Genomic DNA, 17,326 nt, shown 5'->3' on the forward strand with positions numbered 1-17,326 from the left:
ATTTAGGTTAAACATGTCTATTTCCTCATAGGCCAATTCCTTTTTAATGTCAGTTAAATATGTATCTTCTCTTACTTGCTTTTTTTTTTAACCACATCTAGCCTTAAAGTAAATTTTTTCTTGTAATTAGATGTATTCATTAATCTCCTTCATGTTATATTAGTATTTCTTAGCAGTATCTTTTTATATTGGAAGGCAGTGTAGCAAATGGTTAAGGCTATGTATGGGCTTTGCCCAAAGTCAGACTTGGGATTCTAATACTAGAATCATCTATGTAACTTTAACAAAGTCACGAAATTTTTAAGCCTTGATTTTCTCATTTGTAAAATAGTGATAATTATAATAACACTTATTCTGACGAGTTGTTTTGAGGATTAAATAAGACCATATAAAACCTTATAAAATGCCTGGCACACACAAAAAAAGAACTCAATTTTTAAATGTTTAGTAGTAATAACTATTATCACTATTATTATTATTATTATTATGTTTTCTTAAAAAATCTCTGAAAAAAAGGATATTTATCTGAATTGTTACTCTCATAGTCTGTGTAAATAAGATAGTGGGAAGATTGGTTTTTATATTTTAATTTCCCCTAGTGTACTTTTTCCCAAAAAATCTATCTTGAATGTGCCTCATTTAGCTTGATATCACTAGATCAGACTACTTCTGAAACTGAGAAAGCCAAAATAAATAACTTCTAATGGCTTTTGTATTTTTTCCTTTCATATCAATTCCTTCTGCAGTATTTGAGAATGAATACTGTCCAGAAAGAAAATTATTTTATTTTTCCCATAGCTTTATTGATTATTCTTATTTCTTATTCCCCGTCTAAATTCAGTTTTGATCTTATAATTTGTGGCCATACAGTATTACTATAAAATGACAATTTTTACTTACAGAGTAAAACAACTACAGCAGATTAAATACTAGAGAAATATACAGTAGAAGAGTGAGAAATACATTATTTATGCAGTATTGTTCTCAAAGAGAATGTTATTCTGTAATTTTTAACTGAGGTAACTAAAAGCAACTCAATAAAAAAGAAACCTTTGCACTTACCTTTTTTGTTACTATTGAATCCATTATTTTTTTATATAAAGTTACTATTCAGTATCTTCTTTATTCTTTTGTTTTGGAATAGTGTTATTTTTAGTTATTTCCCCAAAAAGAAAATTTTCAAATGACATTTCACAGTATAAAAAGTCCAAGATATTATCTAACATGCAACTGATTCACATTCTTTCTCACAAAATTTTCCTAGTTCTCTAAGATATGAACTTATAACAAAGACATAACATATAACATGAGTATTGTGGATTTGGTTAAATCTCAAAGTAGGTATGCTTATTATACATTATAATTGAAGCATCAATAGTCTTTGGTGGACAAAAAGACATGTTTTTTTAACAAAGCTGAATTTTTCAGTGTATAGTTTGTCTCTAATTCAGGAAGATAAACTCTATTAGTAATTAAGATTTTCATTTAAAAGGTAACTGTATTTATTAGTCTCTTCACTGACATACTATCACCCCAGGCAGTGTTTTAGTCAAAAAAAAAAAAAAAAAAAGAAATCCTTGAGGCAATTGTTATGGCTCTCTACCACTTCCTACTTTGTGTACCTCCTTCTCTCCACCTCTGTCTTCCTTTACTCAGTTCCTTTCTCCCCACTTCCTTTATTCTCCCTTTTTTCTTCCCCTTTGCCTTTGCCTTAGGCCTTCCAGTAATAACCAGTGGCACTCGTGAGCATTGCTAACCCTCTAGGTGTAAGAGGTTGCTAACTTGCTCTGGAGCACTAAGCATTAGCCAGTATCCTTCAGAAACATGTGGGATAAAACTCCAAACCAGTTGGAGGATCACTTGCTTTAAGGTATGTGGGTTGAACAGTCAAGATAGTAATAAAGTGACTAAGGAAATTTAAAAAAAAAAAAGATTTTTTAAAAAACAGAAAGAATAGAATGTCAGGAATGCAGAAATCAAGTGATAATGATATAAGTAACAGGAAGATCTACTAAACCTAAAACCATATTCAGGAAGGAGAGAATTTGAAAGATAAAAATAGGAAAAAAAAGAAAATGAAAGTGGCATATTAAGAATTAGAATCACTATAATATTTTTATTCTTCATGTTTTTGAAATTTTATTTCTTCCTTAACACTGATCACACTGATCATCCTCTTGATGCATTTATACCCACTAGTATCACTGTGGGTACCTATCGTCTCACAGTTTCTTCCTAGATATTAATAATAAAGGCAAAAATACCTCTGAATCTCAAGTTTAAATTTATTCAAAAAGCTTAAGTTGAAAGATTTATCCCTTCAGAACTTGTGTTGGCATCATTTAGAGAAAGGGACTATTTTAATAACCCAGGAATTATTATGAAAACCATGTATAACATACAATCCTGAAAGGATATATTAAGAGAAATTCTTGCCATCTGAGTAAATTTTTAATTTCTCTTTTCTTTTTTACATTCTGGTTTAAAATACTTTAATCAGAAAATCAAAAAGAACATTATGAAACAACCCATTATCTTACTGCTTGGCTATTATTAACAGTTTATGTGTTTAACTGAAATCCATTATGCTAAAGTACACTAAAATTTAATATGAACAGTCCACAACCATTCTGATTTAGAATCAGTTCTTATTCTTGCAGTAATGTTCATGTTCAGGGTTTCTATTCTATTTGAATCATCTTCCGCCTCATCTGGTTTTTCAACCCATTTGGTAGCCTGTTATTATTTATGTGATGAATAACTTGGAATAATTAATTTTAGTTATTTCTAGAGAGTTTAAAATACTATATTTGAGGAAATAAATACCTTCTTTCCCAATAGTAACAATAAACAGGCATTTCCCATGGAAAACAATACCAAATATCTCTCTCTTATCCTACTCCCAGCTCCCACTTGTCCATAAGAAAAGACAGTACAATTAAAACTCCAAACAATTTCCCCAATTTAGTTCCCCACGTAATTGCTATATTGACCCTTTCACCCCAATGTTGTTACCTTCTCTTTTCACAATCCCTGCCCCAACTCTTCCTGTAATCTTGATTTTAGTATATACTTAAATGCTATTACCCTGTGTCTATCAAACAGTTGTAGTTTCACAATCAGAGCAGATGAATTGTTAACACTTCTGCCTTCTTCCTCTGTCAAAAATATTTTCTAGGATCTCTAAAAGTTATGTTATTTATAGAGGCCTCAGTTTATTCAGTCCTAACATAGAAATGATGAAATTCTTTATTATTGAAAATAAATGAATAACTATACAGTATTTCAAGAGGCTTAAGGAGAGATTATATATGGTGCTGGAAAAAGAAATAAAGAATAAATCTATGGCAAATGCTTTGAAGATGGCTATTTTCTATACAGTGCCACAATGAATAGTTATCTCCTAGAATCAATTTTATGTCAAATGATATAAATTCTTCAAATAAATATGTGAACAAAAGTAAAAGTGTTGCCAGGCACAGTGGCTCATGCCTGTAATCCCAGCAGCTTGTGAGGCTGAGGCAGGAAGATCACAAGTTCAAAGCCAGCCTCAGCAATTTAGTGAGGCCCTAAGAAACTTAGTGAGATCCTGTCTCTAAATAAAATATAAAAAGGTCTGGGGATGTGGCTTAGTGAATAAATACCCCTGAGTTCATCCCAGCTACAAAAAAAAAAAAAAGGATAAGTGTTTTCTGGACATGAAAAAAGGAGGAGGAAGAGAGCAATTTCAAGATCTAACTTTAAGCTTTATACATTATTTATATAATGCATGCACTATTAGAGTTTGATTTATGTTGCTTTTATTACTTCCTTTAAATTAAATTCTAAAGTTACAAAGCAGAAAAGAAAACTTATTAGCAGTTATGTCAGAATTAGGAGAAAAAGGAGTTTACAGAAATCCTTGGAATCTACCTATCTTTTATTTTTTTTTTAGTTGCTGATGGACCTTTATTTTATTTATTTTTATGTGGTGCTGAGGATCAAACCCAGTGCCCTCACACATGCTAGGCAAGTGCTCTACCACTGTGCTATAACCCCAGCCCCATCTATCTTTTCTGATAGCATACAGTGGTTAGTTTTGTTTTTTCAAGCTTTAGGTTCATGTGCCACCAAACCTCCACTTCTTTTCCTTCCCCCCTTAGCTTATAGAATTCATCTTGGAAAATAGAAGCTTTTTAAAAAAGTATTTTAACATATTTTAAAATCAGCTATCATCAAGTTAAATAGGTTGATCATTTTTTTCTGTCTATAAGAAAATAGTGACACTTATTGTTCATGTAAAATAAGGTCTTTTGTGGTTCACTAATTTTTATTGTTTTGTTTTGTTTTGTTTAGTTAGACCTTTTTTGTATTCAATTGATTTTGTAGTTCTCTGCCCCTCAAAAAGGGAAGTTAAGGACCAGCATCACCTTCTTAATCCCAGACCTTACTGACCAGAATCTGTATTTTAACAAGTTCCCCAGATGATTTGGATGAACATTAAAGTTTAGGAAACATGGTTAAAGGGAAATGATAAAAATAACTCCTGTTGGGAACAAGAACTTTCTATGTTGTTGGTTGAGTGAACCTTCCTTAGCCAGCAATATAGAGATACATTTACCACTGGAAAACAAACTATTATTGTAAACTATTATTGCTTACATCTTTCTAAAAAGAGTTTTTGGTTTGGTTTGGTTTGTTTCAGTTTGGTGGGGTTTTTTAAAATATTTTTTAGTTGTCAACAGCCCTTTATTTTATTTACTTATATGCGGTGCTGAGAATCAAACCCAGGGCCTCACACATGCTACCACTGAGCCACAATTCCAGCCCAGGTTTGGTGGGTTTTTGTTGTTGTTTTGTTTTGGGATTTTTGGTGCTAGTGATTTAACCCAGGGGCACTTTACCTCTGAGCTACACCCCAGTCCTTTTTCTTTTTTAATTTGTGACAGGCTCTCCCTAAGTTTCTGAGGGCCTCGCTAAATTTCTGAGACTGCCTCGAATTTGCAATCCTCCTGCCTCAGTCTCTCAAGTCACTGGGATTAAGGCATATACTATCATGCCAGGCCTCTAAAAAGATTCTTAAGAACCATGCTTACTATTTATTGAACATTTACACTGTGACTGAACATTTATTTAACATCTATTGTATGACAAAATCTAGGGATTCCCCTGAAATGAGTAAGCAAATAACTGCAAATACATTTTTGAAGCCATACTTAGAATTATTTTGGAATACCTAGGGAAGTAGGTGACTTAAGGGGAGGGTAATCAGATAAAACTTTATAAAGAAGGTGCCACTTGAGTTGAGTCTTAAAAGCTAAGCGGTCTTTAATCAAGAAACACTGATAAAGCCTGGCATAGTGACACACGCCTGTAATCCCAGCAGCTCAGGAGGCAGGCGAGGCAGAGGATCACGAATTCAAAGCCAGCCTCAGCAAAAGCAAGGCACTAAGCAACCCAGTGAGACCTTGTGTCTAAATAAAATTAAAAAATAGGGCTGGGGATGTGGCTCAGTGTTCAAGTGCTCCTGAATTCAATCCCCCGTACCGCCACCCAAAAGAAGGAAACACTGACAAGGAAAGGATACTGCAAGAAGTAGAAATAGCCTGTCATGGAGCTGAAATATGAGTCATCTTGGTACTCAAGGAACTATAGTACTAGAAGGTAAGAATGCCTAGAATAAACAGTATAAATTAACCATAGGCTTCTAAATATAATGCTCTCTGTACATAATCGTGGAGCATCTCCCTCTCCCTCATATACACACACTCCTTACCTGCTTAGTTCTTATTCATCCTTCATACTCAAATCAGATATCGTTTTGTCAGGGTGGCTTTCCCTGACCCTCCAGGGTAGCTCAGGTACTTTTATTGTATACTCTGATAAAACCATTTTTCCCCCTTTGGAATGGTTTTCCAAATTTGTACTTATATATTCATGAATGTGATTATTTGATTCATACCTATTTCCCCCACAAAATCAGTGACTTTAATTAAGAGTTCTGTTACATTATAAGCCAATAGTATATACCTATGCAAACACACACACACTAATATATATATATATATATATATATATATATATATATATATATATTCAAAAACAAGTTTCATGAAACATTAACCATTCTTACCGGGGTGATGAGATCTTTTTTTTTTTTTTTTTTTTTGAAGCAGGGTCTTGCTTTGTTGCCCAGGCTGGTGTCAAACTTCTGGGCTCATGTGTTTCTTCTGCTTCACCCTCTAGAGTAGCTGGGACTATGGGCATTGCCAACATGCTCAGCCTATGAGATATATTTTTTATGTTTTTTAATTAGAAAAATATAGTACTAGAACTATAGTACTAGAAGGTAAGAATGCCTAGAGTATACAGTATAAATTGATTTTATTGCCCACCTTCATTTGTGACCCAGAATTTGAAAAACCTTGTAACAGACTGGAACTACATTAAAATAGAAATATAATATCTGATTTTACTCTACATTATTCCCAGACCCTAGTATGATACGGAATAGCAGACAGTAGAAATTTACTGAATAAATAAGAGGATTGAGTAAGCAATAAAAGGTGTTACTTTTATAGTATGATTATCCTCATTTTTATCAACAATAAAACTGAAGGTTTAGTAATTTTGCTGAAAGTCCTAAAGCCAATGGCAGAACCATGATTCAGATTCAGTTTTGTTTTAATCTAAAAACATACTAATTCCTCTTGGGCAAGAAGTAAAAAGAGAAAATATCTAGCTATTTGGAGGGTGGCAAACTGATAATTCTCTACTAGAGAAACAAAAATAAATTTATTCACACTGGAGGTACAGTTAGTGTGGAATTCTGGAAGATAAGTGACAGGTTAATTATTTTCCATAAGAAAAATCATAATTTGCTTTAAAATACTGCAAAAATAAGTGGAGAATAGGTTAAACAACATTGGAAAGATGTTATTAATTGTTAAAGAAGTGACTTCTTATCACTATTTTAAATAATTTATGTTTAAAAATTATTTTTTAAAAATAGAAATCATGAAAATGACACAATAAAAATAGCATCATAGGCCAGTCACAAGGCACATTCCTATAATCCCAGTAGCTTGGGAAGCTGAGACAGAAGGATCGCAAGTTCAAAGCCAGCCTCAGCAAAAAGCAAGGCACTAAGCAACTTAATGAGACCCTGTCTCTAAATCAGATACAAAATAGGGCTGGGAATGTAGCTCAGTGGTCAAGTACCCCTGAGTTAATAATCCCTGGTACCAAAGGAAAAAAAATAGCATCACTCTTATAATATAATAATGAGCACCTAAAACATAACAGGATTTCAAGAAAATACAAGAATCTTAATTTTTATCCCTATCCCCATCAAGTTAACCAAAGTTATCTGTACAAAACCCTTATTATGTGTAGTATTTTATTTAAAATTTTAGAAAAAATTCTACTTTATAGTTATAAGAACAAACAATGTCATGTTTTTAAGACAAATTGACTTATTATCTATCAGTGTTATTGCAAATACAATTAAAATATTCATACATAAGATGTTATGTTTTCTATATATGTATCCCAAACTCTTGCTACACACAGATGACATAGAGGTAAGGTCATGATCATAAAACTCATTAGATAGGCACTTCCTTGCCAGTATTATTGGTCTGAAGCCCAAATGATATGTCAGTAAAACCCTTCTGAGTTTTCCAGTAATATTTTTTTCATCCAACCACTACTATACTGTATGTAGCAAGGAGAAAAAGATTGGGTGAGAAGTTTTTTCCACCCAATTCTGGAAATGTCTTTTCCAATTTTCCAATTTAAAAATAAATAGCCAGGGTTGGGAGTATAGGTCAGTATTAGAATGTTTGCTAGCATGAGCAAAGCTCAGGGTTTACTCTCTAGCACTACAATAAATAAATAAATGTGCAGTGGAAAATGTGATGCAGTACCACCTATGTATTCTGGTTCAGAAGTAACATAATTTCTGATGCATAATTTTTAAAAATACTGTGCTAGGAATTAAGAGCTGAATGTTAGTATTACATCTACCACTGACCAGAATTTATTTTAGGTACTTAAATCTTTTCTGTCTGAATTCCTTCATTTTGTAAGTGATTTCCTTCAGCTGTAGAATGAAGAAAGGAACATATATTCATCCTACTTCACTTGGTTATTATGAAGACAAGAATAATAGATAAAAAATAAATTATAACAGACACTTGTTTGGCAGTATGTATAAACATGGCTGTATAATCAACATGATCCTGCAATCTGTACATGGGGGAATAATAAGAATTCATATCCCATTTGAAACAAATGTATGATATATGATATGTCAAGATCAATATAATGTTTTGAGAAACCAATAAATTTCTGATGTTTAAAATAAAAATGAAAATAAATTTATAGAAAGATGGAAAAGTATGATATGTTAAGTGTTAAGATTCACATAGATATCCATTAGTATGCACATACCTATCACAAATACATGCACATGGATAAGGTGGTATTCAGGACTGCCCCTCAAGCATTTTCCAGTCCTGTGATTGATTCTTTATTTAGAATAATAAGCTACAAGAACCACCTATTGGAAAAACCACAAGTATGGAAATTGAGGTGACAGGAAGAATCTGTGACACCAAGAAAAGACACAAGTAGGACCACTTCTATTGGTATTTGGGAGTTGAAGACTTAAAAAAATCAAACCAGTAAGAACAAAGCCATTATCTAGTCTAGGAAATCAGAAATATATCCCACTTTACTGAAACTTTATCACATAATCTGAGTGAAATTTTAGAACCCCAAATCTAGGTTATTTTTCCTTGATATAGGTCCATACTGATGTTTATTTTTGACTCTGTTCCATCTCTTAGCTGCTGATGGCCCAGGAGATCGTTTCATCATTGGGGAATCCCAAGCTGGTGAACAGGTAAGATTTATAGACCTGAAAAACACTTGTGATTTCAGCTTTATAAGTTTGGGGGCTCTAATTCTAAACTCCTATGAGCATTGTGAAAGATCTTAGAGAAGGATTACTCAAAAGACTATCAAAGAGTTGAAAGAATGGTAACCTGGAAAACCAAAATAAGTCTCTCTTAGAGAATCCTCATTTAATAATATATGGCAGAATTTTGATATATCCCCCAGAGACTGCTCCTCAAGCATTTTCTAGCCCTGTTATTGAGTGATTCTTTCTTCCTGTAAAAATACTGATTTTTCTGGTTAGAACTGGATCTCCTCAATGCATGGATGCTATAATAAGGAAACTAGGGTCACTATTATTGGCATCATCTTTCTGTGTATTTCCTTAACCTCTCCTATTGTTGATACATATGAAAGTGCATGAGTGCTTTATATTAGTGGTTGAGTATCCTAGCCTAGGAGGAGGAAGCTAAGCAGTCTATTGCTGAGCCACAACCCCAGCTAAGCCTGGTACTATAGTTATAAGACCTTTGACATGTTGCATACAGCTGACTATAGTCCCTATGACCATTTTGCAAATAAAAGAATAGCTAGGCTTGATTCTTTTTTATAAATGACTTACCTTGTGAATCTCAATTTATTTTACTTCTTAGTACCTATTTCCATCACCAGTGGACATCTAAAGAAATCATTTTTATAATAAGTCCACAGAGCAGGAATTATTCAAGGAATACTTGCCTAATCTTTAGTTAAATCCATCCATCATTTATCAAGGACACTATGTGTGTGTATACCTGCTGCTAGGTTCTGGAGATAAGAATACATTAATACATAATTGCTACTCATATTATGAATAGACCATATACAACTAAATGTAAGAGAATATATTAAGTGTTAAGGTAATGGTATCACTCAAGTTCAATGGACCACAAAACCGAAGTTGAGCACTTCAGCATAAGCAGGGTAGAGAGATGGAATTAGAACTTTATTAGAGTTCTGCAAAAGCAGAAATGAGAAAGGGGGATTCTAGGCAGAGAGAACAGCATGAGTCAACGATCCAGAGGTGAATTTAAAAAATAGTTACATGGAATGCTTATGAAACTGCATATTATTTGTGGTAGCCATAACAGCATATTAGGGGCCTTCTGAACCTCTTAAACCTTATTAAACTAGTAGTTAAGACCGCCAACTATGCTAGAGACCTAGAAGAAAAGAACTATAAAACTGCTTATAAGTTCTTATAAAACTTTTACAAGAAAAAAATAAAAACCCTACTCAAAGTGTGTTTCTCTTTAAATTATCTATAATGTCCTTTATCTATAATCAATGTGTCACACATACTTTATAGCAAACTCAGAGAACTTGCAAGAGCCAAACTGCTCACCTACTGAAAGTACTTAAACTTGACCATTGGAATGCCATATATACAATGAGACAGTGATTTTATAAAATGATTTCTTAATGTACTAAAATACTTGACCTTAAATCACTTATAGTTTGGGCCCATTGATTAGCACAATTGTGTGATTATAAAGTGCTATCTTTAAACAAAGCTCAAAAAATCAAACTCAGTACTTTCATTAAGGAAAAGTCATATTTAAACCATGTTTACATTTATACAAAGCATATAAAAATAAAAATAAGGAGAGAATAACTGCTAACCTTAATAATCATTGGGAAATATTGCATATATTGCTGGAATGTACCATTTTAACTGACTTCATTCAATTGCTGTTTATATTGTCTACCTAAGTGAATATATAAATGTTTTTTATATATCCAGTATCTTTAAGATGGGGTTAATATATGTCATCTGGTAGGAATCCTTGACCTACCATTTAGAATTGCTGATCTAAGATAAAAGCCAATGTTTTTATTCTTAATCACAGAAAAAACATAAGAGTTGTTTTAAGCCAAGAATAAAGAAAATTAGAGGCCAAAACACAATAAAACTTTAAGAAAATTTCCAGAATACAGCACATTGAATCTGACTACTTTGAGGCAAAGATATAGGTTAACAAAGTTCAGTTTCAGCAGCAACTACCCTGAAATCCACTTAAGAATTCAATTTCCACCAAGAGTTTCTTTAGGCCTATTTTAAATGCCATTTTTCCAAAACCTCAGAAGATAATTTGGCAGTAATCCCTCTTCTAAAAAAAAAAAAACACATATTATATGAAAATTTTAAATTCTTTTTCATCAAAAAAATACTGTACCACAAAATAGTTATGTATAGTGGATTAAGAGATGCCCCAAACAATATGTGGTATCTGGAATTGAATAACATAATTTTTAAAAAACGATGGACCCTCAACTTTTCATTTTAAATTCTATGCATTATTTTGGTGGAAAATTACATTAAAATGTAATAATTCTGAATAATCCTAGAATGTCTTTTGTTCAAATAAAGAATAAAAGGATCTAAGTTACATAACTTAATGCCAGATCTGATCCCAAGCAGCTCTTTCTCCAAGACTGTGAAAGAGAAACAGGGAGAAAAATGGAATTGTAAGCCAAGAAACCAGGCACATACTTCATGCAATTGTGATAATAAAATATTGAGTATTCATTCAATCTAGAAATAAATTTGATGACCTATTATGTGCTAGACACTTATAAGCCTTAGGATGATAAAGCAATATGTCTGGAAAAGGGGAGGTTAAAGAAGATTAATGCAGGAACTATTTCCAAAATATGGATAAGGATAAGGGAACCCAGCAAAGGGAAGTAAGCACCTTGGTGTTAACAGCAGTAAGGTTCTTTTACCACCTCAAGATCTGAAAGAGTAAGTGAAATAGTGCTACCTGAACTTCCAGAGATTCATAGCTATGGAACAGGACCACCCAAAGGGGCTGTGGCTCTCACTGAGTAGAGGTGCCCTAATCATTACCAAACTATAGCCCAGCAGGAAAAGTACAAAGGAAATGAAAACCCTGCTTGTCTCTCTCTTCTACCCTCTAATCTCTTGTTAGCATCTCCCATTGGCTGAATCTAGACAGATGCCAAAGTGATGTGAACCTGGTTAAAACAACCCATCAAGTTCAGCCCTTTAGACCACAGCAGAAGTTATAAGATGATGTCATCAGGAGAGGCAAACAGAAAGTGAAAGAAATCTCTGCCTTTATAGATTTTATGTTCTAAAATATATAATACATTTAATACTATACCTAGCATAAACAATGAGTTCAATAAACACTAGTAATTGGTGGCATAGTTTATGACAATGATATTATAGAGAGGTTTTTAAAGCTTTTCTAACAAATAAATATCTAATTTTACTTTGATTGTACTTTCAGTGGTGAGGTGGGGTATTTTTCTTTAATCAATCCCTAAGTTTTATGTATGTGAATGAGAGAGAGAGGGAGAAGGAGAGATTTGTGCATGTGTTAAAAACACATTACATTAAAAGTCCTGTTTAACCATTTTTAAGCATATAGTTCAATAAGTATATTCTTGTTATAATGACTTAACATTTTAAATACTTATTAAACAGATGTCTTTAAAAAGGTATCTTTTAAATTCATATTGTCTGAGGATTTTCTTTTAGGGGAAATTTGAAGCATTCATTTTTCCAAATCTGACCTAAATCATAGCCTCAGACAAGTGATTTTCCTAAAGTCTGATCAAGTCTATCAGATGAATCATACAGAAATATGCTTTTCTTCATGCAGTGAGAAGTTAGCAGGGCAGGTCCTATCTCTTATACCAACCAAATGAGAACTCTTATTTTTAAATTTAAAAAATAATGTTTAATACAGATCATTACAAACACTGGGTCATTTTTAAATGATGTTATTACTTTTGTCAGATGTTTAGTATTAATTAAGTGAAGTAATATATTTTGGAAAGTTTTCTAGATCAATAATTAAAATGCTTTTCTGACTTGCCTTTATTTAGCCAGGAAGTTTAGATAATAAAGTACTGCATTTGTCAAACATGAAAAGTTTATGACATTACAAAGGTGCTAGGATTTCAGTATTGTTCATATCATATGGCCTACTTTTTTTTCTTACAGATTGTCAAATCACTTACATTAAGAAGGTTCACATTATTGAATGAGAAACAATAGTGGCAAATATGACAGTTCTTCAAGAGGAGAACAGGGTGCAAAGAAAGATATCTAATAGTTTTTACCTTAAAGTATCTATAAGTCAGCTTGGGTGTGAGCATACCTGTTTGTAGATAAGATCTATTACATTGGCCCAAAATAAATAACACTATAAGACTTTTTTTCATAGTTTGTATCTGAAAATGTTACATTCCCTGCATATTTTCCTTTGCAACAACAAGATAATCAACAGTCTATTTCATATTTGTATTTCCAGCCAACTCAGACAGTAATGCCAGGACAAGTTATGAGAGTTACAACAGGTGCTCCAATCCCCTGCGGTGCTGATGCAGTAGTGCAAGTGGAAGATACTGAACTTATCAGGGAATCAGATGATGTACGTAAGCACCAGGTCTTATCATGTTACTGTTCCTAAAGCAATATAAGAAGTCACAACCCATTTTTTGCAATGTTGATGAGGTTAATCTAGTTTGAGGGGTTATGTAATGTTTGGGTCTCCAATAAATAAGAAATTGCTTTAACATTCAAAAATCAATCTTTTGTCATAGGAGGGTTCTTTTATGCTATTGTTATAGCTAAATATGAAACATGAGTTACTGAAGAAGTTTCACGTGCAAACAAGGAAAAAAATAGTGATTTTAACAGTTGACGTGCCTTGCAGCTGAGAAGGGTGTCATTGAAACCAGCTTTTGTAAAATGTGAGTGATGGAGTTCATGAAATCAGAATTTAATAAGGAAGAATTCAACTAGGAACCCTTGGGCAAGTTCTTGAATATTACACTAAGCCAAACATTTCAACCAAATGACCCTTTCTCCTTTGATTTTCTTCAGTTCAGGAAAAAGTTATACTATCAAAAAGACAGCCTAGAAATATTGAATATATATTAGTTTCAAATCCCCCCCCACCCATTTTCTCAAATAAAGGATGCTTGGATGTTTTGTGTTCTAAGCAGGCCTTTTTCTCACTGAAATTAGTGGCAATTATTGAAGCCAAATTATCAGCCACTGATACAGATAGGGAAGATTCATGTGAGGTTTTAATGACTGGCAATCTTACTTGTTTTGTGAAGAAGTTTAAGATATCTTATTTTTTAAGCAGAGGTTAAAAATAGATATATATTCTCCTAGATTGGTGAGATAGTAAAATTCAGTCTTGCTGAGAGCCACTTTTCTGGAGATTTTCTTTTTAATCACCTTCCCACATGCACAGCTTATAAAATTCAACTCCTGGCGTATACATCACAGTGCCTGCTGTTAAAGCTGTCCACACAGGGATTTATTTGCATCAGGGAAGCCAGAAGACCATTGAAACCCAGGACATATGCATCCTTAGACTGCCAGATGACAGGACATAGTTTCAATATCACGATATTATTCACAGCCAATAAATATAAAATCAATGATCACTATTAGTTTATAGAAATCTACTCTCAGGCAAACTTTAAGTCCTTCACTGAAATTTCTGCAGATGTTGGGAACCTTAACATGGTTTGAATTGGTGATTCATGGGAACTGAAGAGGGAGAGATTTCCTTTATGCATCTTCATTTTACGTATTAGGGTAGGCATACATCATATACATACACATATATGTATATAAGTATATGCATATATATGCACATATTTACATATTCAACCCTTGAAAATGCTACTCACAAGTAAGATTCAATATTTGAATTGATATATTTTTAGAAGCATGAAAATTATAGAGAATGTTTATTTATTTATTGACACCAAACTACTAAATTTTTAGGAACCTATATAAGAAATTCATAGTATTTTCAAAGAGTTAGCAGATTGTTTTGTGTTTCTCTGTAATTATACATATTCCGGGTCTATCTGATGACAAAAGTCAAAGAAACTTAATTCTACTGAAATTTTGTTAGATTGTTCTATTTGAAATTATAAGACCTGCTTTTATTATAGGGTACTGAAGAACTTGAAGTGCGAATTCTGGTGCAGGCTCGACCAGGCCAAGATATCAGGTAAATTCATTATAGACAGAATATATAGCCAACTTTGATTTCTACACGATCATAAACTCAGGAGAGCATATAACTATTACATGTTCATAGCTATAGCAATTAGCCATAATTGCTAAAGCTATGGATTTATAATAGTTTGCTTTCAAGCTTTAACAAGAAGCAAAATTAATTGTCTGAATTCTAAATCCAACATCTTCCCTGCCTACTTTTTAATGAAGATGATAAAGGTGAATGAAATAATCAAAACCAACATGAGAAGGTAAAGTCATCATAAGCATACATAATCCACATTTAATTCTACCCCTAGATAATCCATAAATACTCAGCCCCACCCCTGGATTATCTAGAAATTTGTAGTAACACAGTTAATCCCAGACCTGGGTATTCACATAATTGTCTGATAGCACATCCTCCACTAACTACCCTTAAAAATGAAATAATCAAGGGCTGGGGTTGTGGCTCAGCGGTAGAGCGCTCACCTAGCATGTGTGAGGCCCTGGGTTAAATTCTCAGCACCACATAAAAATAAATAAATAAATAAGTAATTGTATCCAACTACAACTAAAAAATACAATATTTTAAAAAATGAAATAATCAAAACAGGCACAGTGGCAGATGCCTATAATTCTAGCAACTTGGGAGGTTGTGGCAGGAAGATCACAAGTTCAAGCCACCCTCAGCAACTTAACTGAGACCTCTGTCACCTCAGATCAAGACCAACTTAAGTGATCCTAATGGAAATTACTTCTATCACTATAACCTCTTTGTGTAGTCTCATCACAAAGTTAAACAGCTCTCTAGCTCTATTAATGCCGTTAGATATTTTTATATAAATCTTTGCCTTATACCAGAGAAAGTTTGCAATTGACATTTTTAACAATAGTATATTACAAAGCAATCTGTAAAATAATTTTCATAAATGAAGTAAAATTTCTGTTTAGCAGAAATAGATAAAAATCTTATTTCTGTCTTCTGTTGTGTTAACTTTTAAAATTAAAAAGCATACAGTTTTTAGAATCTGTTCATTGTTTTTTTCCTGCCTCATTTCTGAATATTTTGTCCCCTAAGATTCTTTCTTCTTTGACACTAAAGTTTCCCTCTGAGCTGAGAAAATTTTATTCTTAGTCATACTACTTATGGATCTGTTTTGATTTTTCAGACCCATCGGCCATGATATTAAAAGAGGGGAATGCGTTTTGGCCAAAGGAACCCACATGGGCCCTTCAGAGATTGGTCTTCTAGCAACTGTAGGTGTCACAGAAGTTGAAGTTAATAAATTTCCAGTGGTTGCAGTCATGTCAACAGGAAATGAGGTAAAAAAAATTATATATATATATGTGTGTGTGTGTGTGTGTGTATTATATATATATTTTTTATTTATATAGATTTTTTTATATTATGGGAGGGTTTTCAAGGCCATTTCTGACACCTGTTCTGTGTTATAAATAGAACACTGTAGATCATGTATCTTACCAGTGACATCACATTCTGGTAAGAGGGAAATAATCAGTTGGCCTTAGGATAATTTGGGTAAAGATAAGAAGAAAGCACTAGTAATTACAGGTTAAGAAATATTTCCTTCCATTTATTAGAATGAAATATTGCAACCAATGGCATTTCCACATATTCAGTACACATAAACAAAGAATGTTAGCTGCAAGCTACAGATACCAAACTGTGCATACTCAGTACTTAGTCTATTTAGACAATGACTTGTGTCTATCCTTTTGCTGAAATGATAGGCCACCTCTGTGTGGAAAATAAATCAATGAATTAGAATACTGTGGCTAAACAGTTTTCTTGTTAAAGTTCCATGTAATCTTTGATCACCAATAGGAGATTGATTATACTGTTTATTTGTTTTTCTCTATCGATAGCATCTCTAGTGGCATGCTCCTCTTAATGGACCAAAATTTTAAAATCGCTAACTTTATTCTGAAAGTAGTAGCCCTTTATTAGAATTATTTTTAAATTCTTGAAGTCATGCAAATGAAAAATTTTAAGGTCTCTCTATGACCCTTATAGTTCTTTTGGTTAGGGCAAAAGAAAGAATACAATCTTTGGTTTTACTAATGGAGACCTAAATCAACATTCCAAATTTGATTATTCCCCAAATAGTAGCACTAGTTATTCCCTAAAACTATTGATTGATCCAAAATAAACATTGTTTTCATTTTAATCTGTATAGTTTTGATTTTGATCTCTAAAACCAACTAGCACTATATTTAACATGACATATATTTAACAGAAATAAATTTGCTTCTAAATTCTGCAATCTCTGGTTCCATATTGCTCAACATTTCTCCCCAAGTCTTATTCAAAATTAGCTATTGTTATGACTCTCCATGACCACGTAGTTTATTTCAATAAATGTTTACTGGGTACTTTTATAT

The 17,326-nt window shown here is 32.8% G+C and overlaps 1 protein-coding gene across 4 annotated transcripts in view; it reads left to right on the forward strand.

The window, feature by feature from the left end:
- Positions 1–17,326, forward strand: part of GPHN (gephyrin) — a 612,413-nt gene that overhangs the window by 515,742 nt on the left and 79,345 nt on the right. For all 4 annotated transcript variants that reach the window (XM_081290454.1, XM_081290455.1, XM_081290456.1 and 1 more), the window contains 4 exons: positions 8,832–8,887; positions 13,206–13,325; positions 14,875–14,933; positions 16,093–16,246. In XM_081290454.1, the coding sequence (XP_081146580.1) occupies positions 8,832–8,887; positions 13,206–13,325; positions 14,875–14,933; positions 16,093–16,246 (389 nt within the window). The remainder of the gene's footprint in view (positions 1–8,831; positions 8,888–13,205; positions 13,326–14,874; positions 14,934–16,092; positions 16,247–17,326) is intronic.

The sequence above is a fragment of the Spermophilus citellus genome (genome assembly GCF_964194105.1).
Source record: "Spermophilus citellus genome assembly, chromosome: 4".
Classification (NCBI taxonomy): Eukaryota; Metazoa; Chordata; class Mammalia; order Rodentia; family Sciuridae; genus Spermophilus; species Spermophilus citellus.